General features: G+C 38.2%; 1 protein-coding gene across 1 annotated transcript in view; it reads left to right on the forward strand.

Moving 5' to 3' along the window:
- Positions 1 to 24,386, forward strand: part of insra (insulin receptor a) — an 82,850-nt gene that overhangs the window by 35,564 nt on the left and 22,900 nt on the right. The window contains exons 4-20 of the mRNA XM_007563810.2: positions 4,284 to 4,423; positions 4,734 to 4,878; positions 5,115 to 5,329; positions 6,862 to 6,988; positions 8,253 to 8,494; positions 12,125 to 12,292; positions 13,474 to 13,672; positions 14,364 to 14,647; positions 15,225 to 15,364; positions 15,831 to 15,990; positions 16,876 to 16,975; positions 17,064 to 17,131; positions 18,027 to 18,256; positions 19,742 to 19,852; positions 21,251 to 21,410; positions 23,321 to 23,450; positions 23,639 to 23,773. Coding sequence (XP_007563872.1) covers positions 4,284 to 4,423; positions 4,734 to 4,878; positions 5,115 to 5,329; positions 6,862 to 6,988; positions 8,253 to 8,494; positions 12,125 to 12,292; positions 13,474 to 13,672; positions 14,364 to 14,647; positions 15,225 to 15,364; positions 15,831 to 15,990; positions 16,876 to 16,975; positions 17,064 to 17,131; positions 18,027 to 18,256; positions 19,742 to 19,852; positions 21,251 to 21,410; positions 23,321 to 23,450; positions 23,639 to 23,773 — 2,754 coding nt within the window. The remainder of the gene's footprint in view (positions 1 to 4,283; positions 4,424 to 4,733; positions 4,879 to 5,114; positions 5,330 to 6,861; positions 6,989 to 8,252; positions 8,495 to 12,124; positions 12,293 to 13,473; positions 13,673 to 14,363; positions 14,648 to 15,224; positions 15,365 to 15,830; positions 15,991 to 16,875; positions 16,976 to 17,063; positions 17,132 to 18,026; positions 18,257 to 19,741; positions 19,853 to 21,250; positions 21,411 to 23,320; positions 23,451 to 23,638; positions 23,774 to 24,386) is intronic.

Here is a 24,386-nt window from a genome sequence, read left to right on the forward strand (position 1 = left end):
CTTTTAGAAAGACCAGGAAAACACCTCAAAGGGAATTTTAAAAACCGTGTTGAAACTTAAAGTTCCTTAAAAGTCTGTAATCAGTTTATGGTAAAAAATTATATTAACTAGGGCCAGGGCTCTTAATGAGATAATTACGATTAATTTAATAGATTAACATTTTTTATTTATTTGTAAATACAACGTTTTACATAGAAAAGTCCTGGGAAACATTTTGGTGTCGCTCTCTGGAACCTTTGTAATGCGTTTCTGGTACGTCTGTTAATTTGATACACAAGTGACGTCTGCAAACAACAGCGATGAGCGACAAATCTACTTTTCTTCCCCCACTAGGGGTTAATTTTTGCTTCAAAACACAATCTGATGGGATGTTGGAAAATACTATTTCTGTGTGCAAATTGTGCAAAAAAATTAGTTTAACGAAACTATTCAAGTCTAAAATGGCATCTAAATGCTAAGCATGATTAGCATCCACAGTTTACATTTCTAGAGAATCATTCCCTCAAAGATGATGCATGAATGATCAGGGGTCCCTGAAACACTTGAAATATGAGTTTTTACAAATTTGATGGTTGAATAACAGAAAAACAATAAGTATCTTTGTTGTTGAGCTTATAATTCTATTTATGCAATAATTCAGTAGCTGAAAGGGTTTTGGAATCGAAAACATTGCTTGTTTTGTTAATATAAACTATAAACTCCTGCTTCGTGTTTGTAACAGAAGGACCTGAAAGTCCCCACAGCGCTGGCATCACCTCGTTTGTTTTTGCACACAGAAACCAGCAGTGAGGTCAGAGCACTGCAGCGGTGCAGGAAGGCTGGCACATCTGCGTTTCTGACTCAGTGTTCCTCATTTTGGTGTCGCTCTCTGGTCTGCAGGTGTCTGCACTGCAGAGATCGAGTGGTATGCAAATGCAGCTACTGAGACGTGAAGCTGCTTTCACTGTTCGGTCGTTTATAGCCTGTTATGTTTAGACGTTTGTCCTCGTATCGCAGTAAGGAGTCACGCTGACGTGAGGAAAAAACGGTTTTATTTCTGTTTTGAGAGCCAGTTTGTCAGCAGCTGAAAACCCGAGTTTCTACCTAAGAGGACAAGGAAAAAGTTTGATTTAAGGATTCACCTGGTGGGAATAAATATGGGAAACTTTTAAAACTTATAAAACTTTATTCTGTGGTATTGTTCATAAGATCCATCCATCGATCTGTCCGTCCGTCCGTCCATCCATCCCTCCATCCATTCATCCATCTAGTACTGTGTTCATAAATTACTGTTTAACTTTATTTATGCCTAAAAATCAAAAACAATTCTTGACATCAAAATTCCTGAAATCAGAATCTGGGAAAATCTGTAATTTTGACCTGAAAAAAAATCAGTGTGATTCTGTAACTCATGAATGTTTAGACACCAGCAGAACGTGACGGGCGCTGAGGGATTACCGTCCATTTACTCTGACTGGAGGCTTTGTTCTTCGGTCTCTCTGCAGGAAATAAAAACGTTTGTCAATGAGCCGATTGCAGCGGCGAAGTCCAGCCAGGCCGTCGCTCAGAGCTGTGACGGGGAAAAGCCGTTGTGCTCTGGTTGTTTGTGACGTTATGTGTGTTTAACCTTTATTAATCCACAGAGGATTTGCAGAGTACATAATCTCCCATTTGAACAGTGTGCACCTTCACGTTTAAAGAGTCACACGGCGCTTATTCACACCTGACAAGCAGCTAGAGAGCAGACGGAGCGCCGGGGCAGCCTTTCTTCAGACAGAAAAGATGCTCGCTCTTTTCTGCTTTGAGCTTCTGAGGCATAAAGCTAATCTTTGGATAAAAATGTAATATTAACCCATACATATATGTTGGGTAAAGCCTCTTTTAATGATCAGATATTAAACTAAAGTGTTTGTTTAGTTTACTTTTGCCAGTTTTTGGAGATGAGCTGTAGATTTTTCGTTGTCTCCAGAATAAAGACGCTTAAAATCGAGCATAGGTAGCCGCTCTCTGGGCAGATTTGCTCTCGCTTTTCCAGGGAAATGAATCAACAAAGCCTGCATATCTGAACCTCCAGGCTACTGTCGACCTGTAGTGAACCCATTTGGACTCGTATCCTTGGCTTTTCGCACTGTGACTGTCTCTGTTCCCCTTTTTGGCTCGCTGTTAGGATGACCGGTGCTCTCCTCGCAGTTAGTAAAAGTGCGGATGTGGCACCAGAGAGTAAGGAAAAAAGCAAGAAGGGTCAAGACGGTTCAGGGAAGTTATGCACTAAGTAAATAAACGATGCTCAAAGCTTGCTATGTGGAAGACAGAAATGCTTATTTCCCCTCGAGGCGCCTGCCGTTTTTTAAGAATTGCGTCACATGAGCTGCTTGTTTTGCTGTTGGAAGCTGTTTGTTAATCTGATCTACTGTTACAACATCGCGTCGCAGATCAGCTGCTGCTCACTTCCATTGTCGCAACAGCTTTTGCTTTGTAGACATGTTGCATCCAATATTTTATCAATCTACAGCCACAGATTAATTTCCCTTTGGGACAAATAAAGTATTTTTAAATTAGATTTATTTAAAAAATTGAAACGAATCCACTGTTTTTCACCACTTTCAAGCAAAAGTCTATTCTCACTTTCTGATAAAATCGACTTCGACCAAACATGAACGTAGTAATCACAGTTCGGGCTGAAATTATTAATCAGATTAATCGTGTTCAATTAATTTATTGAAATAACCGTCAACTAATTTAGCAATTGACTATTAACCAGAATATATAGACTATTAAAAGGCCGTTTGCTGAAAGAACATACTCATAGCAGTTATTAAGCCAAAATGGTACCAAAAATGTATATTTTGAATTTAAGATAAAAAAAAAAAAACATCACGTTTGTCTATAAATATTTTCTATCCAGAACTTGGGAAGTGGTACTTTTAGCTTCACCCATTTCAAATTCTGTAAAAAAATAAAATAAATCTCCTGTCAAGCATCGTTTGCTATCAAATATTAATTGGTTAATCCAAAAAATAATCAACAGATCAATCCTACACTTTATTGGTAAGTCGGGCGGAAAGGATTGATGCAGAGTCATCTTTTACTACAAATGAGGAAGCATTCACTAAAGAAATACTGTTATTGCACGTTAGGCAATAAAATGTTTATTTTATTGTTCAAAAGGAGATTTAATTATTTACATATTTTTATGCATTTCTAATATTGTATAAAAATGGATTAAATGAAAAGTAAACCTGTAAAAGTCTGAAGTTGAACCAACATGTGGGAACTGCATTAAACAAAGCAAAAAGCAAGTGATAAATTGTCCCAGTAATTATTGCTATAAGTAATAATATTGCTGTTTTGTAGTGATATATTCATGATGGTATAATAATGCAGGTTTGTTCTTTTGAAGAACAATAAGCAGAAATTTTGCCCAGAGCTTCTAACACTGGAACTGGAAGGTATTTTAGATATCCAAAATAAAACATGACAACGAAAAAATAATAAATTTAACAAAAATGAAAACCACACAACCAAAACCAAACATAAAATGTATTATGTTGTCTCTTTAAACAAAATTGCCCCCCTTCTAAAAAATTATTAATCATCAGAATGAAAATTATCAAGCTCCTTTTAATGTGATGAATTTAGTAATCAATCAAGTTTATAACTATAGCTCATTTCAGCAACAAGGCAGTTTAAAGCGATTTACACCATAAAAACACAAAAATCAACATCTGAAACATTATAAACTTCCAAGTGTTGTGATTACAAATAAAAAAGGTTGGTTAATGTTTCATTAATAATGGAACAAAAGCCTCTATAAACAAGTCTAGACTCAAAGGAACTCAGTGTTTCAGCTGTTTTACAGTTTTCTGAAAGTTTGTTCCCGTTTTGTGGCGCATAGAAGCTGAACGCTGCTTCTCCGTGTTTGGTTCTGATTCTGGTGATGGAGACCAGAACCAGAACCAGAAGCCCTGAGAGGCCTGGAAGGTTGCTATGACAACAGCAGATCATTCATGCATTACGTGCTAATCGGTTCAGTGATTTATAAACTAACGACACTATTTTAAAGTGTATTTTAAAGTATTTTAGTTTTATTGCAACAGACTTACTCCAGTTATCTTTATAATCAGATTTAAATAATGGGCATATTTTGCTGAGTCAAAAACATTCTCACTTTGCGCCTTTGCGCCATAGTGTAAACAACCTACTATTTGGTGAACTACTAAAAGAGGTACTAGGATTAGCACACCCTTCTGTTCTTAGATATTTTCTAAACTTCTTCATTTGATTTATTTATTTATTTTTGTTAGTCTCAACTGCACGCCCTGCGCAGGCCCCTGTCCCAAAGTGTGCATGGGTCTGAAGACGGTGGACTCTGTCACTGCCGCCCAGGCCTTGAGGGGCTGCACCGTCCTCAATGGGAGCCTGGTCATCAACCTGCGGGGAGGAAGTGAGTACCTGCGGTCTGTTTGGTGGTGTCACATGACAGCGTGCGACCCGTCAGCGCTGCAGGGCAAAACAAAGGCTTGTTGACTTTGTCCAAAACAAAGAGGCTACGTCAAGAGCACCCAGTCAAGCAGCTAGAAAACAAAACATGGAAATAAAATTTTAAAGATACAGCTGATGATAAAATAAATGTGTTGTTCTTCCCCTTCTCTTTATGTCCAGCTACTGTTTAATAAATGTCTCTAGTGCCTCAAGAAACTCACTTTTATGGTTTCAGGATTGGTTTCAATGTTTTTTTTTCTTCTTTTTTCTAGACAACATTGCAGCTGAGCTGGAGGCCAGCCTGGGCCAGCTGGAGGAGATCACTGGTTACCTCACAGTGCGACGTTCCTACGCTCTCGTATCCCTCTCATTTTTCCGCAAACTCCGCCTCATTCGCGGAGAAGAACAGGAAATCGGGTAATCCTCCCTCGTCCTTAACTATTTCAGAGCCTCTTCCTGTAATTATGAGTTAAAAGCAGACAGTCTGACATTTCCAAATGTCTTTTTTTTTGTGCTTTTGGTTTGAGCTCTCAAAAAAAAAAAAACAAAAAACAAAGTTTAATTCTGAAATTGTGGTGGATGTTTCTTATTTAAAGCTCTGCAGTCAGAAATAGCCTTCAATGCTCACTGTTAGTCCATCCGCTGTTTTCCAGGAATTATTCATTTTACGCCCTGGATAACCAGAACCTGCGGCAGCTCTGGGACTGGTCCAAACACAAGCTGACCATCCTGCAGGGCCGCATGTTTTTCCACTACAACTCCAAGCTCTGCATGTCCGAGATCCGCAAGATGGAGGAGGTGACGGGAACCAAGGAGCGGCGGGTCAAGAACGAAATCGCTTCCAAGACCAACGGAGACCAGGCCTCATGTAAGGAACCGCAGTCTGCAGACGTGACTGTTGTAGCAGACACACACTGACGCATGGCACAGCTGTTATTGTCACTTCCTGTCTTGTGTTTGTAGATAACTTCCTGGAGACATTTACACTGATTTTGTTTTTCTAAGAAGAAGCAGCACAGTGGAAAACAGTGCAAACAGTTCCCTTGAACGTCTTTACATATTAGCATATTAGCATGTAAAGACATGCTAATATGTCTTTACATATTAGCATGTTGTTAACTTCACTAAATGTTTTTGGGATTTTATGAAGAAGTTGAAAGATCTTATTATTATAATTTTTTTTTGTTATTTTGTTTCCTTCAGTTCACATTCCACCGCCTATTTGCACACAACACTATCTTCCGTCTCTATCCAGTTTTTGTTTAAAACTCACATAGTGTTTGACTATAACAGGTGTAGCATTGTTTGAAACTATAGATCAACATTACAATAGATTGATTCAGTGGATCTTGGTAACAGAATAAAAAGTAGAATCAATTGACATCCTTTCTACATTTTGGGCATAAAATATCCTGGTCGTCTCTGTCCGTGAAAGAAGTTTTAAATAAAGGTTAAACTTGTACAGTGTTCCACCGTTGCTATGACGACGACAGCAGGACTGTTGGTTCCAGCTGGGAGAGGAAAAACGCAACAAAACACTCAATCAGCGCTGAACCACACAGTTTTGACAGTAATCCCTCCAAAGAAGTGCTTTGCTTGAAGAATGAGTTGTTTATAAGAGGCTGGCTCCTAAATTGGGTAAAAAATAAATCATAAATTTTCTTTTTTCAGAGAAAACCAGGATAAATTGTCTGAAGAACGACATTTAAACAGGCTTTTGCTTCATCAGGCTGATACTGTAATAATCAAAACAGTTTTTGTATTTTTGATTCGTTCAATCTTGATCCTCTTCTTTCAAATTTTTGCTTGTATAAATTCTTAAACTTCTGGTTTCCATCTGACCTTTACTTGGACAACAACCATCTCACCTGTGAAGGTCACCGGAGTGGAGCATATTTTTCCACTCAGCTGCACAGAACAAGACATTTTCTTTGTTTTGTTGAGGCATTAAGAGGCTTCATTACTGTTTTCCTAGAGTAGGTGTAAACGTGGACTTCTAAGAAAACAAAAAAAGAAATAATCTTTCTAAAAATCGACAGGTGTTTTTATACTAAAATGATATAATTCTTCAGCTCTGTAACATTTTATCACAAAACAGCAACAAAAATGACAAGAGTGGAAATAAGTTGGACTTTCAAGGTATTGAAACTTTTGAGTTGATTTTTCACTACGTTTTCTAGAACCCTATGAAAAGCAGTTTAATCTATAAACTATGACGTCGGTGTGTAAGAGAAAATCTGCATCCTTATGATTTGTGAAGATGGGAGAAAATGATTGAAAAGCTGCAGGTGACAAGTGTCAAATAAAGCTATAAACACAGATATTTTTCTCCAGATATTTTCCAATTCATGATTTTGCTGGAATTTTCTGAGCAAATTGTTGTTTCACTTTGTTTTCCAGGCGAGAACCGCGTGCTGAAGTTCACCCAGGTCAGAACCATGAGTGATAAGATCATGATCAAGTGGGAGCCGTTCTGGCCTCCGGACTTCAGAGACCTGCTGGGCTTCATGGTTCTCTACAAAGAAGCGTAAGTCCTCCTCAAGGTGGGAGCAGAACCAGACGGTTGTTATTTCAGAACCTTAATAAAAAGAGAAAGAAAAGGTCAGCGTTGTGGAAAATTGGTCATTTCTAAAATCAGTTCTGATTCTTAAAACCCTCAAAACATGGAAGTAATAAACTTGTGTCCTTCCTTCCTGTTGTCCATCTTTGCTTTATCTTTTTCATTCCTTCTTTTACTAACTTTTTTTGTGTCTTCCTTCCACTTTTGTTTCTCAATGTTTAAAGGATTAATATAATATTTTATATTTTAAAATAAATGCTATGGTCTGAGGACTTTAAAAGTGCTTGAAATCCTTGAAAGTGCTTGAATTTCAGTTATGTGTTTTGAGGGTTTACAACCTGCTTGGTTTTTGTATAAACTCCTTGAAAATGCTGGTTATTCAAACTGCACAATTTTATCCTTGTAATCGAAATAAAGGTTAACCTATATGTTATACAATTTTTTGTTAAATGAGTGTTTTGTTCTTGGACCAGCCAGTCAGGTTTACAGGGTGTATAACTTTTGTTATATTTTAGTTAATATTGCCCATGACATCTAGATTATTATAATCAGACATTATCAGCAGTGATAAATAAGGCCATATAACAGCGAGTTGAAACTCTCTTCTTTAGTTTATTTATTTTGTTTTTATCTCCAAAGTCCGGTGCTGGAATAATTTTTAAAACTTACTTAGAAAATGCTTGAATTTTGCTTCGGGAAAAGTGTACGAATATCAACATGGAATAATATGTTGCAGTACTTGCAGTATGTCTTTGAAATGTCAGGAAACCTTGAAATTATCTCATTTTTTAAATCTCAAGATATCAAATAATCATTCATACTAATCCGTCTTCACCACCTCTGCATAAATTGTACAAAAAATGTCAATGTGAGTCTGTATAGATGGATGCGTTAGGATTTTATTTCTGCTGGTTTGTATTATTTTAAATAAGACATCAGTAGAGCTGCATTAAAGTCACCTTGGACAAAGAATATAAAGATCCTCTTTTTATCTTTTTCCATTAATTTTTTCTGATGTTATCTGTCTTAGAATATATACTCTATTTTATACAAATTGTAACACTCATCTTACGTGAATAATGTGTAAAGTTTAACAACACAAGTCATCAGATATCTTCTTCTGATTGCTTCAATAACTCTGATGACAAACTGCAGTAAAACAAATTAAATCCTTCCCCATGTAAAACACCCACTGCGCTTCATTTATATGTTGTTTTTTTGATCGTTGCAGACCTTTTCAGAACGTAACGGAGTTTGACGGGCAGGACGCCTGCGGCTCCAACAGCTGGGTGATCGCCGACGTCGACCCGCCGCGCCGAGACAAAGAGCAGGCCGAGCCGGGTCATCTCATCCTGCCGCTGAAGCCATGGACGCAGTACGCCATCATGGTGAAAACGCAGCTCTCTGCGTCCGACGAGCATCAGGTCCACGGGGCCAAGAGCAATATCATCTACGTTCGCACCAATGCCACCAGTAAGACTGACATAAATGGCTCAGATTTTTTTTTTTTTCCTATCTTGATGTAATTTTTGTGAGATCAAATTAATGCTTATAATTTTATTCACCATCAAAACATCAAAAGTAGGTCTGAAACAATTAATCATATTAATTGTGAAATAATCAACTGATTTAGTAACTGATTAACTGTTAACTGGCTCATACTGACTCAAAAAGGCTAACGACAAACTCAGAGCAGTAACAAAGCCAAAAAGGTCAAAATGTATACATTCAAGGTTTCCACCCAGAAAACTTGCTAAGCCTGGTGGTTGGAGCGCTCACCAGTCATTCATCCAGCGGCCTGCCGTGTTTTTGACTTAAAAAATGTTTACATTTGACAGGAAATTTTCAAATATCACTTGATAATTACATATTATTTGAAGATTAATATCTGAACACCAACAAAATGCAAACATAAAAAAAAACTGAAATAAATGAGCAATGATAAGACTGGTGGGGGCACAAGTACAGCCTGGTGACCCGCCAGGCTTATAATACACTTATTTTGCATTCTAAAGATAAAAAACACCTTTGACTGTAAATATGTTCTACACAAAAGTCCTGAAGTTGTATATTTCTTCTTTCACTTGGTTAAAACTGTTTTAAAAAGAAAAATCACCTAACAAGCACATTTTTCTGTCTAATTAGTAATCCTTTAATCTCAAAAATAATCAACAGATCAGCACTAAACTGTAATGATGTTGAATGAAGCAGAAAAGATTTTCACATGTTCATGCAGATGCATCCTTCGCTACAAATCATCACTAAAGGAATGTTGATACTGCATTTTAGACAGTAACAGTTTTCTTATTTAAAAAATTAATAAAATTATTAGTTTATTTGCATCTTAATATATTTCCAATATTGTATATAATAAGCTTAAGTGGTTAAATAAAAATTATTGTTTTTTTATCCGATTAATCGTTACTTGCAGGTCTAGTATGATGAAATTCACGGACTGGACATCGTCCGGTCGCTTGTTGCTTTAAAACAAAAATAAGGCAAACAGGGAACAGCAAGCTGGACGGTTATTTTTGCCGCCGACCTGCCAGGACTCCACCTCATGCAAGGTGTCTAACCAAACCTCTGTTCCTTGGTAACTTCGTGTCCCCTGCCACCCACAGAGCCTGCCTCGTGCAGCTCGGCCTAATTACAGACACTGTGACCTGTCTGGCTGTCTTCCTTTCAGACAAAATATATTTCCTTCCCTGCAAACCGCATCAAACATGACATCCGTCGCTCGCACAAAACAAATCTCCAGCCGAGACGCCGCGGCCAGCCAGCCGTGTCGGGGGAGCGTTGTTTTCTGCCCGTTTGGCGACTGCTCCCGGTTCCTGGTCGCTGTCGCGTCTCACCAACATTCCTCATCGGAAGGGGAAAGCTGTCATTAAGTATAAGCTGGCGCTGATCAAACCTGGTCTGACAATGCGGTCGAACCAGCTCGTCGCATTGTCATGGAGGAACGTCATAACACACGGGCAATAAATCTCAATCTATCACACACACACTCCATATTGCATATTCTGCTGCTACACACACTTCCCACGTCATCTGTAAAGACTTTCAGGATAAAATCATCTGAAAGTATAAATGTTCAACAGAGTAAAAGCAGAGATTAGCAATTTAAAGTCTTTTGTATTTAATCCTACCAATACACTCTCGTGTTTAATCCCTCAGTTTTCATAAATCTCACACTGACTGAACTTCTAGTCATGTGGAGTTTGTTGACAGTGATTGATGCAATAACCTGAGTCCTTAAAATGACCTTGAACTAAAACAAAGTCAGTTCATAACTGTGCTGGCAGCTTCACATAGGGGTAAAAGAAGTCCATTGTTTAGTCGCTAAACTGTCCATAATCCTTGATTTGTTTCGCATTTCGTCACATTATAATCTCAAACTTTAATGTATTTTTTGGGATTTGATGATATACCTCTGGAATAACACTAAATCTTAATGTATACATCCTCAAATTAGAATATTAATCTCTTAACTCACTGTCTTTGTTCCTCATAATGTGAAGAGTGGTGCTGTTTTGTAAATGTGACTGTCCACAATAAAACCATGAGCACATCAACTCGGGGCATTTGAGTTATTTACAGATCCTGAAAGTATGGATTCTAACAAATGGAAATAAAAAAAGTTCTTTACTACAAGTGTTGTGAGCACTAATAAAGTTTCAGGGCTACTTGTAATTTAGAGGCATAATAAAAGACATATAGACTTGGGTTGGCAAAAACAAACGTTTTCTTTCAGCCAGTAGATAGGCAAACATAAATAGTTTTATTTTAGTGGTGTACATTTGATGCTGTTCCCTCATTAGTCAATGATTGTAGAATCTCCAAGTATTTGGGGTCATCTTTCTGTTTTGGCAAAGTTGTTCAAGCCTATTCAGATTGGACGGAGAGCAGTAATTAAAAATCTCCTTAGATTCCTTATTTGATTTAGGTCTGAACTTTGACTGGGCCACTGATCCAACAGTGACCCTCCAACCAAAACTAAAGGATTTCAACATTTACAATATTTTTTTCTATGCTGTCTCATTGCTTAGCCCCATCACTGTTGAGGAAAAAACATTCCCATAGCATTATTCTGCCACCACCGAGTTTCAACTTCGACTCTGTTTAGGTTGGCAGACACCTTTGTGAAACTGAGTTTAACTCACACAGCAGGATTATACGTAACAAATAAGGGATTTATGAAGGAAATTCTGTTTTTTATTTGGAATCATCTGAGTAAAAGGGGGCAGTTTTCAGATTTTTATTTGTAAAAGTAAAAAAAATAAATTCCTTCCACTTGTGGCATGAAGGCCTGCGACCAAAAACCAAAGCAGTTGATGACGCAAACATCAAACACTAAAAAGCTGCGCGGGGAGAACCCGAGCAGGTGGCGGTGTGCCAGTAAGCGCCGCGTTATCGAGCAGCAATCTGAAATGCAAAGTGGATCGAAACTGCAATTTTCCTCTTGTAATTTCTAAAACAAAGAACTGTGATTTATCTCTAGATTTGTACCAAATCTGTGAAGTAGGTTATCTCTGAAAAATGTGCATTTAGTGCATTTCCATTGTAAACTTCTGTTGCATTTTACACCACAGAAACCAAAAGCTCGGAAACAATATGTCCTTTTTTCTGAGCTAAATTTTTCAGGCTACCAATGATAGAAGAGGTTTGTTGAAAACCTGAGTAAAACTTTTTAAGTATTTTGTACCCATTTTACAAACCAAAGTATTTTTTCCATTCTTGTCATAGTTTATGTAAGAGGAAATTGGATTGTGTGACTGCAATTAATTAACAGTTGTTTTAGAGTGATCAAGAGGCGTATTGGTCAACTGGAATCAGAATAAAAATGAATGAAAATAGAAAATAAAACAAGTTTTTTTTTTCAGCAAAATTACATTTGAGAATATTTCTGAACATTAACTCCAAATACTCCAAAAATAAATTGCTATGCAGTTGTTTAGGAACATGGGCATGAAGGAAGAAGGACAAGGGGATTTTGTCCACATACAACACACACAGTCTTTTTTTTTTATCCTAGTTGTTATTTGTTCTCTGTTGAGCATTAAATATCTTTCCTGGTTAACAGTTCTTTCCTCAATGTCTGTGCAGAGCCCTCCGTACCACTGGACCCCATGTCTTCCTCCAATTCGTCCTCTCAGATCATCCTGAAGTGGAAACCTCCCAACGATCCCAACGGGAACATCACCCACTACCTGGTCTTCTACCAGCGCCAGCCTGAGGCCAGCGAGCTCTACAAGTTTGACTACTGCCAGAAAGGTGAGACGCTGTTGGTTTCTGGCCTTCTGGGTCAGGAGAGTGGGTTTTTTTTTTATGGCTTTGCATGAGAGCTAATGTCACTTCAAAGATTTTTAGTACTTTTTCCATTGATATATGTTACTGGATGCGCCGTCAGGTGACTTATTGTGCAACACACATGCACCGTTGCTACGCATCCAGTTGGTTATATTGATGATTGTTGGGAAAAGGACACAATCAGACAAAGAATTTAAAAAAGTGACGCAATGTTTTGCTGTTATTTGTCCAAGAGTGTCACATTTCACAGGACAGTAAAAACATTTAATAAATATATATATATATATATATATATATATATATATATATATATTTATTGAGAAAGTGGTGAGTAGGTTAGTTATGCTAGCTTTGCATGTACTTGTGCTGCACCGTTTGGTTTGTTTCGGTTCAGTTAAAACTAAAATAACGCGACATCAAACATCTACTTTCTTACTCTAATAGATCATCAATAGAGCAGGTGTTTAAATTAATCAACCACTGCTAGTTTTCAGACAATCAATTGTTATTAATAAGTGCTCAATAAGCCTAAAAGCATAAAACTGTAATGGACTTGAATGTTCAGTTTCTTTATGTTTACATATCTTTTTTGTGTGGAAATGTTTTTCAGGGTTTATATATATATATACACACTTGAACGTAATCTCAGCTCTGTCAGCTAGCAGAGCTGCTGTCAGCCGGTTGCCGTAGCAACGGGTCTGTGTTTAGCACTTTTCTGAAACTAATTGAATTTATTGAGAAGCACCTGCACTTCTTTTTACGAGCTCCTTCTCCTTTACGTGAATGTGATCTGGAAATGAAACGTCAGACAGTCCAGACCCTCGTTTGGCTTCTGGCTCGGGTTCAAACGAAGTTCAAACATTTATTTTGGTTCAATTATTCTGAGCCCGGCTCGGCTCACGTCAGCCTCCAGCCGTCAGCGCCGATCTGCGCCGCTCGCACATCGATTCTATAATGCCTGCATGTTTATAGAGATTGGAGTCTGCAGGGAGGTCCTGTCAGGGTTAATTTATCTCCACTGCTACTGCTGAGGTTGACAATGACAGACAATCCCTGCAGGAGTGTGTGGATATAGCGAATATGCTGTTTATTTCACCTGTCATGTCCCTCTGTGTTCCCCGCTCCGCATGTCTGCCTGCCACCAGGAATGAAGCTGCCGTCGCGGGTGCCCACTCAGGTGGACAGTGACGAGGAGCAGAAGTGGAACCAGACGGAGGACCAGGGCCAGGGGAAGAAATGTTGTGCCTGCCCAAAAACGGACAAGGAGCTCAAGAAGGAGAAAGAAGACTCGGAGTACAGGAAAACCTTTGAAAACTACCTTCACAATGAAGTTTTCGAGGTCAAGTAAGTCAAACCGCTGGTTTTTATTTTATAAAATCATCAGATACGTATTTTTTTTGTAAGTTTTTGTGGAACTTTAATTAGATTAATCACATTATAGAGCTGCAATTAATCACAGCTTCACTCGATAAGCTTGAAATGTAAAAACACATTTTCTCAATGTCTCAAACCAAGCATCTCAGTTTTCATATTCAGGAAGAAGTAATTTTGTTTCAGACGTAATTTAGAAACGTTAACTATAAACTAGTTGTTCTTCGAAGGAATAATAACTTATCGATGCAATAAGTAGCTTGATAATGTCTTGGTTTTGTGCAAATGTCCATTGCAGCGTTTTTGTTTATTTTTTTTAAGAATTTTTTGGCGTAGCTGCCTTTTATCTGACAGGTAATGCAGCAAAGGAAACACAGACGGGATTTAAACTCGAATCGAGGTCTATAGCCTCTCTACTGGGCATTGGTGTTTTATAAAGCAAAATTTTCTCTCTTTGCTCATTTTTTCACTCGCGTTTGCAATTCTGCATTATTGACCGCAGTACAAGACTGTGTAACGTGTTGCTTTGAGCTAAGCAACTCTCTGCAAGAGAGAAACTTTTAGGTCAAAATTAATCAACATAAATGCATTAAACATTTTAAATTAATTGCATGTGTTAAAGTTGACAGTTTCTTTTTTACTTAAACACATCTGCCTTTCGTAGACGCCCGAGACAGCGGCGTTCTGTGATGGGCATCGCCAACAGGACGCAGCCCTTCCTCACCACCGCCGCCAGCCCGCCGGGCAGCACCGGCGTCCCCAACGACGAGGACGAGAACAAGGAATACCCGAAGACCATGGTGGTCGTCCACGCCAAGGAGTCCACGGTCATTTCCAACCTGCGACACTTCACCAGCTACCAGATCGAGGTCCACGCCTGCAACCATCCCACTGACCAGAACCGTTGCAGCATGGCGGCGTACGTCAGTGCCCGCACCATGCCTGAAGGTAAAACACCTCCGAATGGAAAAATAAGCTTTTGATTAGAGCTGCAACTAGCGATTATTTTCGTTATCGATTATTCTGATGGGAATTTTTCATTTATGCAATATTGGAAAAACATTAAAAGATGCAAATAAACAATTCAAACCCTTTTTTGAATAAGAAAGTAAACAATTTATTACCTAAATGCAACAAAATAACATCGCTTTAGTGAACTTTTGATCATCTGCAGCTATAAAAATACGTGAAGATTTCATCCCAAATTTCCTCGGCTTAACTTCAAAACAGTGCAGAGCTGATCTGTTGATTATTTGGATAATTGGATAGTTAAAGGTGCTTAATAAATTTTTTAGCTACACAAATAGTTACTAAAAACCGTCACAATTATGGGAGTCATCTTAAAATTAAATAAGTCCAGTTAATGTCCAGTCTTTTTGCAACATGATTAACAAAAGCCAGTTTTCCCAATTCTGTACAGAAAAAAAAGACCTGCAGCCTCTCAGAAGAGAATTTGGAATAATATTGAATTTGTAGAAACTGTGAAGTTGAAACAGGTGATTCTGAAAGATTTTGTTCCTCACAGATAAAGCTGACAACATTTTGGGTGAAATCACTCATGAAGTGACAGAAAACACGGTGCACCTACACTGGAAGGAGCCTGCAGCGCCAAACGGCATCATCATCCTGTATGAGGTGAACTACAAGAGAGTCGGAGACCCTGAGGTAAAGACTCGCTTATTTTACGTAGATCCTCCAACACAGAGCAGCAGCGTCTTCTGGCTTATTCATGACTAACAGCAACTTTTAACAAATTTATAAGCAACAAATTAACTCCATCCACTGAGCGCAGCAGTGTGAAGAGACCATGCCTACGTGACTTATTTTGAAATTTGCCTGGTCTTAGTTTGATGAGCCCTAATGGGCGAGTAATTTTAGTGCTGTGCAGTGTTTTAGTATCCATGGAAACGTGGAAAAAACATAGGCTTCATCTCAGGGATTGATGCCTGTTGTTTCTGTTAAAAACATGTTTTTGTAACCACACATGTTGTTTTTCTACTGGGGGGAAACTAAACATGGAGTTTTAAAGCAGAACGTCATAAAATATCGGCATTAAAGTCAAAATAACCTTTTAAAAAATCAGGAAAAATTTTAAAAATAACTGTAAATTTTTTGCCAAACCTCCTTGCAGGAGCTGCCCCACTGTGTGTCCAGAAACATGTACAAAGCGTCCGGCGGCTGCAGGCTGAAAGTGATGCATCCTGGGAACTACTCGGTCAGGATCCGAGCCACGTCGCTGGCTGGAAACGGGTCGTGGACCGAGCCCTCGTACTTCTACGTCCAGGACCCCAGTAAGTGTCTGTGGAAGAAAAACTGAGCTCAGAGACGACTTTTCATGAAAACTACCGGAGGAGACGAGGGACAAAAAGTAAAACTGCATTCAAAGTAGGAGCAGCGTGTTTTAAAAAATCATGGTAGTAGAGCTCACAGTTCTGACAGTGTAGTAGGAATTCTCTTATCCAAAGTGAAACACCAAGAAAATATTTACTGAATAAATCACTTATCACCATACAGAGAGAAAATCAGCTTTTTTCTTTACAAACCCAAATCTTTACTCCATAAACTACAACCATGCTTGAAAATTTTACTAAACAAAGATACGGTTTGATTCCTGGTGTGTTTGGGGTTTTTGACTTGTTGAAACACACTTTACGGGTTTTCCTCTTCAGGATGAGGTCATGTGACCAAACTATTATCCAATAAATGACTACTTGTGCCAAAACAAATCTGAAAAAAAAAGACAAAATTGAATGCAGTTTGGTTATTAAAATACTTTGAAATATTTTAATGAAGATAACTCTAAAAGAAATGTAGAATATTTCCTAGATATTGTTTGGAGTTTGATCTGGGATCAGTAATAATTTTTTTTTTTTCATGTGATTTACTGAATCATTTTTTGTTGTTGTTTTTATTTTACTCTCTAAAATTCAGGTCATTGAAGATTATTACCAAATTTAGATACAAATTGAAAAACTAAGTGCTGTTTTCTTACATTTCCCACGATATTTAATTCAATTCTTTTAAAATCAGAGCTTCACTAAATCAGCAAAAGTCTTCAGAATGTAGATAAAAATGATTGTTGTTGTTGTGTCCATCCAGTTCATGTATAATTAGCAGCCTGTGAATCTTTGAGTGTTTTCTTTCCCACCTGAAATGTGACGGTGTGTGTTGAACAGACGACCCTCTCTCCATCGTGAAGATCATCATCGGGCCGATCGTCTGCTTTGTCCTGCTGGTATTTCTGGGCGTGGCTGGATTCGTCGTGTTCAGGAAGAAGTACGCAGCTCTCGCATCCCTCTCACTCTTTTATTCTATGTATTCTCATCCCTTTGTCCTCTCAAGGTGTTTGTTTGCTTCCTTTCAGTCAAACCCAAGGACCAAGTGGACCCATTTACGCCTCTTCAAACCCAGAGTACCTGAGCGCTAATGACGGTGAGCAGAAAGAGTTTGAGATGTTTCTTTAACGCCACAGGGATTTTAGCGCCTCATTCAGGATCCTGTTTAAATGGAGCTGAAATAATCAATAGCATTAGCTGCTTGTGTTTTCTAAAGAGTTTCACTTCAACAAAGGAGTTGATTCATAGACTAGATAAAGAAAAACAACCATTCAGGTAAATTAATATGTACACTGCATGGCCAAAAATTATTTTAAAAAAGTCACCAAGTGGATTTGATCAATAGTTACTGCCTGGCAACAAGTTATTTAATGACACAGTGAGTGGCTTCTTATTCCTTAAACAGCCGTGTGTGACGCATCCGGTTGTGATGGAAAAGATTTTGAAAGGTCAAATCGTTTTCATCAAGCAGAGAAAACACCAAGTATCTAATTTAAACTTTATCTAAAACAGTAACAAAAAAATGTAAACAACTCAACCATTAATCTCAAGCTACTTGAGATTAATGTATTGCATTTGTATTTGACATTATTGTTTGATAAATTTCCTGTCAGATTCCCAGTTCTTCACGAGGCCTTTAAATGTTTCATTGTCAGCGGAAATTCCCTGATGTTTCCTGTTTGTAAATCATCTTCAGTTGATTTAATCTGTTTACATTTTTTGATGTTGGTGCAGAACATCATTGCCAGTCAGTAGCTTGCAGAAATATTTACTCAGTTTTATCTGTTAAACGGTTAAAATGAACTCGAGCCATCAAAGCATCTGAACTCCAGTAAGTCAAACCGAAGCGGCTGCTTCATACGACGCATCAGAGAATTTGACATTAATTGTGTTCATAAAAACTTGGAAGATGCTCTGGTTCGGCTTGTCCTAACCTGCCTGCCTGTATTCCCCTGAAACTGAAGGCTGTAAAACCTGAAATGTGTTTGCAGTGTACGAGGAGGACGAGTGGGAGGTGCCGCGTGAGAAGATCGCCATCTTGAGGGAGCTGGGCCAGGGCTCCTTCGGCATGGTCTACGAGGGCATCGCTAAGGACATCGTGAAGGGCGAGGGCGAAACGCACGTGGCGGTGAAGACGGTGAACGAGTCGGCCAGCCTGAGGGAGAGGATCGAGTTCCTGAACGAGGCGTCGGTCATGAAGGCCTTCAGCTGCCACCATGTGGTAAAGAAACTGATTATCAGGATGTCTGCGCATCCTTACAAAGTCTTACACTAATTTTGCATGTTTTTGTACTATCATTTGAGTTTCTACTGGTTCTAAAAATCAGCCCAAGTGCTTAAAAAAATTTCTTTTGGTGTCTGGAAAAATAGCAGTTTCAAAAACTGCCAGAATGTAACAAACCAGCAGGTACAGCAAAGTTCCAGCATCACCTAGCAACCCAAGATGAGCTCCAATAAATTTAGTCAGCTGTTTTTAACCACTTTATATGCTGTACAATGGCCGCTGGAAAAGGCAAGTCAAGGTTTCCCCCAGATTACGAGCTAAGCCCAGCGGTAGTGGTGCTAGGGAAGTGAAGTTCACCAATCGCCCACTGTGTTTTTGTGTTTAAAAAATGGCTACAAAGTGAGAAATTTGAGAAATAAAACATCAATAACAAAGAAAATATAGCTGTGCATTAAATAAAACTATTTATTCTGTAGGTTTTGTATGTATCAATCAAATCCCATTATCTCTTTTAAATATATAGAATGTTTTATTATGTCAACCTAGATTAGCACAACTTGCTTTACTGATGTATTAAAGTAAAATAAACAAAAAACGTTTGTTTTTATTCTGGTAGGGGGGTTTCTAGTAAAGCCTGGTGGCATGCCAGGCTTATAATACACTCGGGGAAATCCAGCAAGTGTTTTGTTGTTGACAAAAGAATGCAGAAACCACTTGCTGCATTCTCGTTGGTTGTGCAGCAGGCTCTACTTCTGCTTTTCAAAGATGTATGGTTGCGTAATTGCACATCGTTTGCAGCTATTTTCACATGCAAGTGTAAACATTGTGGACAGCAGCAGGTTATCTGGATTTAAAGTGACAAGACGCCTTAAAGCAGCTCATTCTGTAAGAAATTCAAAACTAGCAGATCTGATTAGTCTAAAATCTCATTATCTAAGAATAATTTTGTGCAAAAATTTTTTATGGATATCTCTTTTATAGCCCATAGACCTATATTAACCTGTTCAAGAAAGCATAACAGGTCACCTTTAAAAAGTCTTACATTTGTTTATTGAAAATTAAGGCTTAAATACATTAATAACAGGCCATTTTGTTATGGCAGGACTATTTAATCTCATATATTCTATCTATGTTTTATTTATTTTGTCAGGCAAATGTTTGAGTCATGCCCAGACATTTTTGCTCACTACATTAGTGTCACTCAACACAGTTAAGGATACCAGTAACAAGCTAGCAAGCTAATACTTGCTAGCTAGTTAGACATCCGTATGCCATGCAAAAAGCACAAAGCTGCCACGAGTCACAAAAACCCGGAAGTTTCAACAGTTTTGGGTTCCTTTATTTCCTTTGTACATTTCTGTTGTGATTTAGGTCTTAAATTTTATTAATTTATGGTCTTAAAAAGTCTTAAATTTGAGTATTTAAGACGAGAGATACGTCACATGAAGTTATAATGTAATAAATAATGCTGTTTCCTCACAGGTCCGCTTGATGGGCGTCGTGTCGAAGGGCCAGCCGACGCTGGTGGTGATGGAGCTGATGACCCACGGAGACCTGAAGAGCTACCTGCGCTCTCTGCGGCCTGACGCTGAGGTAGCACATCTTGTTCGCAGCGGTTTCACTTCGCTAGTTTAGTTTCTTCCTCTCACTTCTGCTTTTTTGTGGAAAAAATACACCACCGGTCCCAGCCTGGGATGTACAAATTCAAATTTCTGATGGTTCTTTTTATTTTTAGCCCTGGATGAAAATGTTACTTTTAAAGGCAAGAATGTGAGTTGGAGAATCTACTGATGAGATTTTCTGAACTGAAAATCTCTGAACTAAGATGCTAAATTAAATGCTGAAGGCACGTAACCTGTTTATTGATTAATCAAATTTTTGGCTTTTGAAGATTTAATTTTTGACACCCAGTGCCGCCATCTTGCTGACAAGCGTCTTTTACAACTCCTATTTATTTGGGCTTTTGAGAATATTAGGGCCAGGCTAAGATTTTCTTTTTAATAAAATGAGAATAAAGTCATAATATTTTAAGAGTGAAGTCATATTAGGAGAATGAAATAGCAATTTTATGAGAACTCGAACACAAAAAGATAAAGAATATTAAACGAGGAATGTTGAGCATCTTGTGAAGTTCTACTATTGGTTTTACAGATAAGGAAACGCGTCATATTTTAACACATCAGCATCAAATTGTTATCAGCGGCAGGACTTTGAAACGATTGTTCGAACGACTGAGTCTATTTCGAAGAAAGAACCAGATGGACTGAGCCGGTAACGTCAGATCCTGATAACTAGAAGATTTTTTTCTCATTTAAACGACTTTTTTTCCTCTTAATTTGAAGACATGCCACTGGAGAAATTCAGTCTTTTTTCTGATAATAAAAGTAAAACTCAAAGAAGAGATAATTGAACTAAAAGCCACTTTTTAAAGAGTCGTTTTTTGTTTTGAAAGGAGAGCAAGAAAAAAAATCTCTTAAAATCAGAAATCAGACCTGGTATGAAAAAAATTTGAGATTTTATTTTTACGTTGTATCGTTCTGTCCTACTTTGTATCTATTTGTAGTGATGTTGATACATCATCGTGTGACTCTCTTCCTCTTCTGTCCCAGTGTTTTGTTTTAAGGCACTATTTTTCTTTTAACCTTATTCTTCTTTGGGTTTAGCTTAATTTTTCGTTTTAGCGTTCTCTCTGACTGCAACATCATGAAAGATTGCACAGAGAAACACAAGATTTTTTCCACAGTTTTTGCAAAAACATTTGCATTGGATGTTTTAATATCTGTAATTAAATGACTACCAGTGTAACGTTTAAATGCCACAGGAAGCTGTGTGGTTTAATGTCTGCAAACACATTCATTGGAGTGGGCAGAGGACTGAGGGATGTTGACAGAGGATTTAAACAGTTACCTCTGGCGCTGGCTGAGAGCATTTCAGGAAAACAGGCCAGTTTGCTGTAGATCATACGTTTAAAATCTGTCTCCTGTCTCTCAGAATAACCCGGGGCGTCCACCTCCCACTCTGAAAGAGATGATCCAAATGGCCGCCGAGATCGCAGACGGCATGGCTTACCTCAACGCCAAGAAGTTTGTCCACAGAGACCTGGCAGCCAGAAACTGCATGGTGGCTCACGATTTCACAGTCAAGATAGGAGGTACGTTTTGCTTGGAGGCTATATAAAAGCTTTCTGATGTCGCCCCCTGGTGGCAGCATGAAGAGACACATTCTTATGCAATCTGTGACAAATTTACTTTTAATTATATCTATATCATATATGTGAAATGGAGATTTATTGTAAATTAAAAGATAAATAGATGGTTTTCACAAGTCTACAGATTTAATTTTTTACCCATTCTTCTTCGCAATGTAGCTAAAACTTATTGAGCTTATTATTTCTTGAAAACATTTCATTTCTCATTCTGTCTGTGAACTAGGAGCCATATTTGTCTTCAGTGTAGCTAAATAATACTTAATTGAAGCTGTAAAAAAAAGACAACTTAAAGATTTTCATAAATCTCTACTTTGAGAATTTTATTTTTAAAGAGCTCTGTTTAATTTAAGTATTTAGATTTTAAAATAAAGAAGAATATAAAATGTTTGCAGGAAAGGAGATGTCTACATTTCCTTCTGTGGGATGTTGAAATTTGTGAAAAATGAAAAAAAGACTAATAGTTTCCAAGTTTATTACAAAAAATGTATATGTACAACATCATAAATGATATTTTTGTGTCACTTTCTTGTGGGAAATCGATTTATTATATTAAAGAACAGCTTAAACCATCTTTTGTTATAAAATGTATATTTAAAACCGTTTATCCTTTAACATCTATGAGAGCTACCTGTTACAAACTCCTAGCCTAGCATGTAAAATTCAAATTAATTACTTTAAAGTTTTAACATGAGGACAATGTGAACTCTTCCAGTGACAGTGGGTCATTATTTAGGTTGCAGTTTGCAGCACAACTGAACCTTCACAGTTTTCAGGTCATTTTTCCACTTGTTGTGTCATAATGTTTCACACTCAACTTTTTAGGGTCGTAAGTGCCACAGAATGTGTCCCAATTCTTGACTAATTCAACAACCTGCTTGTGTCAGCACTGGGTTGCACAACGATATTGTTGTGCTTTAAAAACAGGAACACGCGGCCAAAAACTGCGCTCCTCTGAGAGCAGTTAATGATTACTGGCACTGATGTTATGAAGACTGATGTTGGATGATTTTTGTGTCTTCATTTCGGAGCTTTTTGAGATTTGTTGACTGGTTCAAACTGTGGAAAATAAAGATTTATAAAATACATGGTTTGAAAAGCTCCAGTCACAGTTAACAGTCAACCCCTTCTGTTTGCATGTTTTTGTTCTTCCCTTTGGGTCTCTACTGCTTCTAGAAACAGTCCAGCTTTTTTTTGTTTTGGGGGTGGGGGAGTGTTTGGCAAAACGTTAATATTTTTTGGTGTCTGGAAAAGGAGCCACTTCAAAAACTCACAGTCAGTGGGGACTCTGCTGTTATCTAGCAACTTCAGTGGACCCCATACCGTTGCCTGGCAACCCAAGCTGAGCTCCAGCACATTTGGTCAGCTGTACAATGGCTGCTGGAAAAAACAAGTGTTTTGTTGTTGACTTACCATCTAGAAATCTCTTTCTGCAATCTTGTTGTTTGTGCAGGAGGGTCTACTTCTGCTTTTCAAACATGTATGGTGGTATAATTGCGCGTCTGTTTGCAGCCATTTTCACATGCGAGTAAAATGTTGAGTTTGGGGGCGTGGCCAGCAACAGCTTATTTGGATTTAAAGTGTCAAACCACCCTAAAGCAGCTCAAATAGCTCAAGTAGGCAGAACTGACGGGACTAAAGTCTCATTATTTAGGAACAATTTTGAGCCAAAAATGTAACGAACATGCTTTGTATAGACCAGAGACCAATCCTAACCTGTTCAAGGAAGCATAATAGGTCACCTTTAAGATGTAGATAAACAGACCAGTTATACTCAGGAAATATCTCAATCTTAAAAAAATCTCTGCATCCTTCTAGCTTAATTTCCGAATCTTTCAATCATGTTTTGTTCCCAGACTTCGGCATGACGAGGGACATCTATGAGACGGATTACTACCGTAAGGGAGGGAAGGGTTTGCTGCCCGTCAGGTGGATGGCACCGGAGTCTCTGAAGGACGGCGTCTTCACTGCGCATTCAGACTGCTGGTAAGTAAAAACACAGATTATTCTTCAACATTTCACCAAGAACAACACAACCAGACCAGAAAACCAACCTGAAAACCTTTTCTCTGTTGGTATTCACAAGGACCAGCTCCGTTTCTGGCCTCCGAGTGTTTACAGACGGATTTATTAGTCTGTCAGACGTCTAATCAGCTGGTCTCTGTGTTTACCAGGTCGTTTGGGGTCGTCCTGTGGGAAATCAGCACCCTAGCCGAGCAGCCGTACCAGGGCCTGTCCAACGAGCAGGTCCTCAAGTTCGTCATGGACGGAGGCTTCCTGGACCGGCCAGACAACTGCGCAGACAGACTGTAAGCACACACACAAAACCTGTTTATCTGTATTATAATATATAAACATTAAAGCAAAGCTGCTATTTTTATATTGTATTTATTTATGCGTAAAGAAGAGCAGGGTTGTTCTGCTAATGTAGAGTAAAGTAGGCGCCACTAACAAGTTTCAGTCTGGAGGCGTATTGAATGTAGGGCTGAAACGATTAATCAGTTACTGAAATAATCTAATTTAATTACCAATTAATTAACAGGAGTGTCCAGACTCCAAAATGTTGTTTTCTGAGTAGTAATTAAACCAAAACTACACAAAAAATATATACATTTTGCATTTAAGATAAAGAAAACCTTTGTCTGTAGATATTTTCCACTCATATTAGAAGTATTTTTAACTGCATCCTTTAAAAACATCCTTTACTACAAATGATCAAATGTACACCAAAGGATTCCTATTATGACATTTTAGGCAACAACTGTGTTTTCTTGTTGACCTTCCATCCACTTGATCCATTCTTGTTGGTTGTGCAGGAAGCTCCACTTCTGCTTTTTCAAAGATGTACATTTGTAAAATTGCACATCTGTTTGCAGCTATTTTCACATGAGAGTGCAACAGTTGAGGGGCCAGCGGCGGCTT

The sequence above is a fragment of the Poecilia formosa genome, unplaced genomic scaffold, assembly GCF_000485575.1.
Source record: "Poecilia formosa unplaced genomic scaffold, Poecilia_formosa-5.1.2 Scaffold151, whole genome shotgun sequence".
In the NCBI taxonomy this organism is placed as follows: Eukaryota; Metazoa; Chordata; class Actinopteri; order Cyprinodontiformes; family Poeciliidae; genus Poecilia; species Poecilia formosa.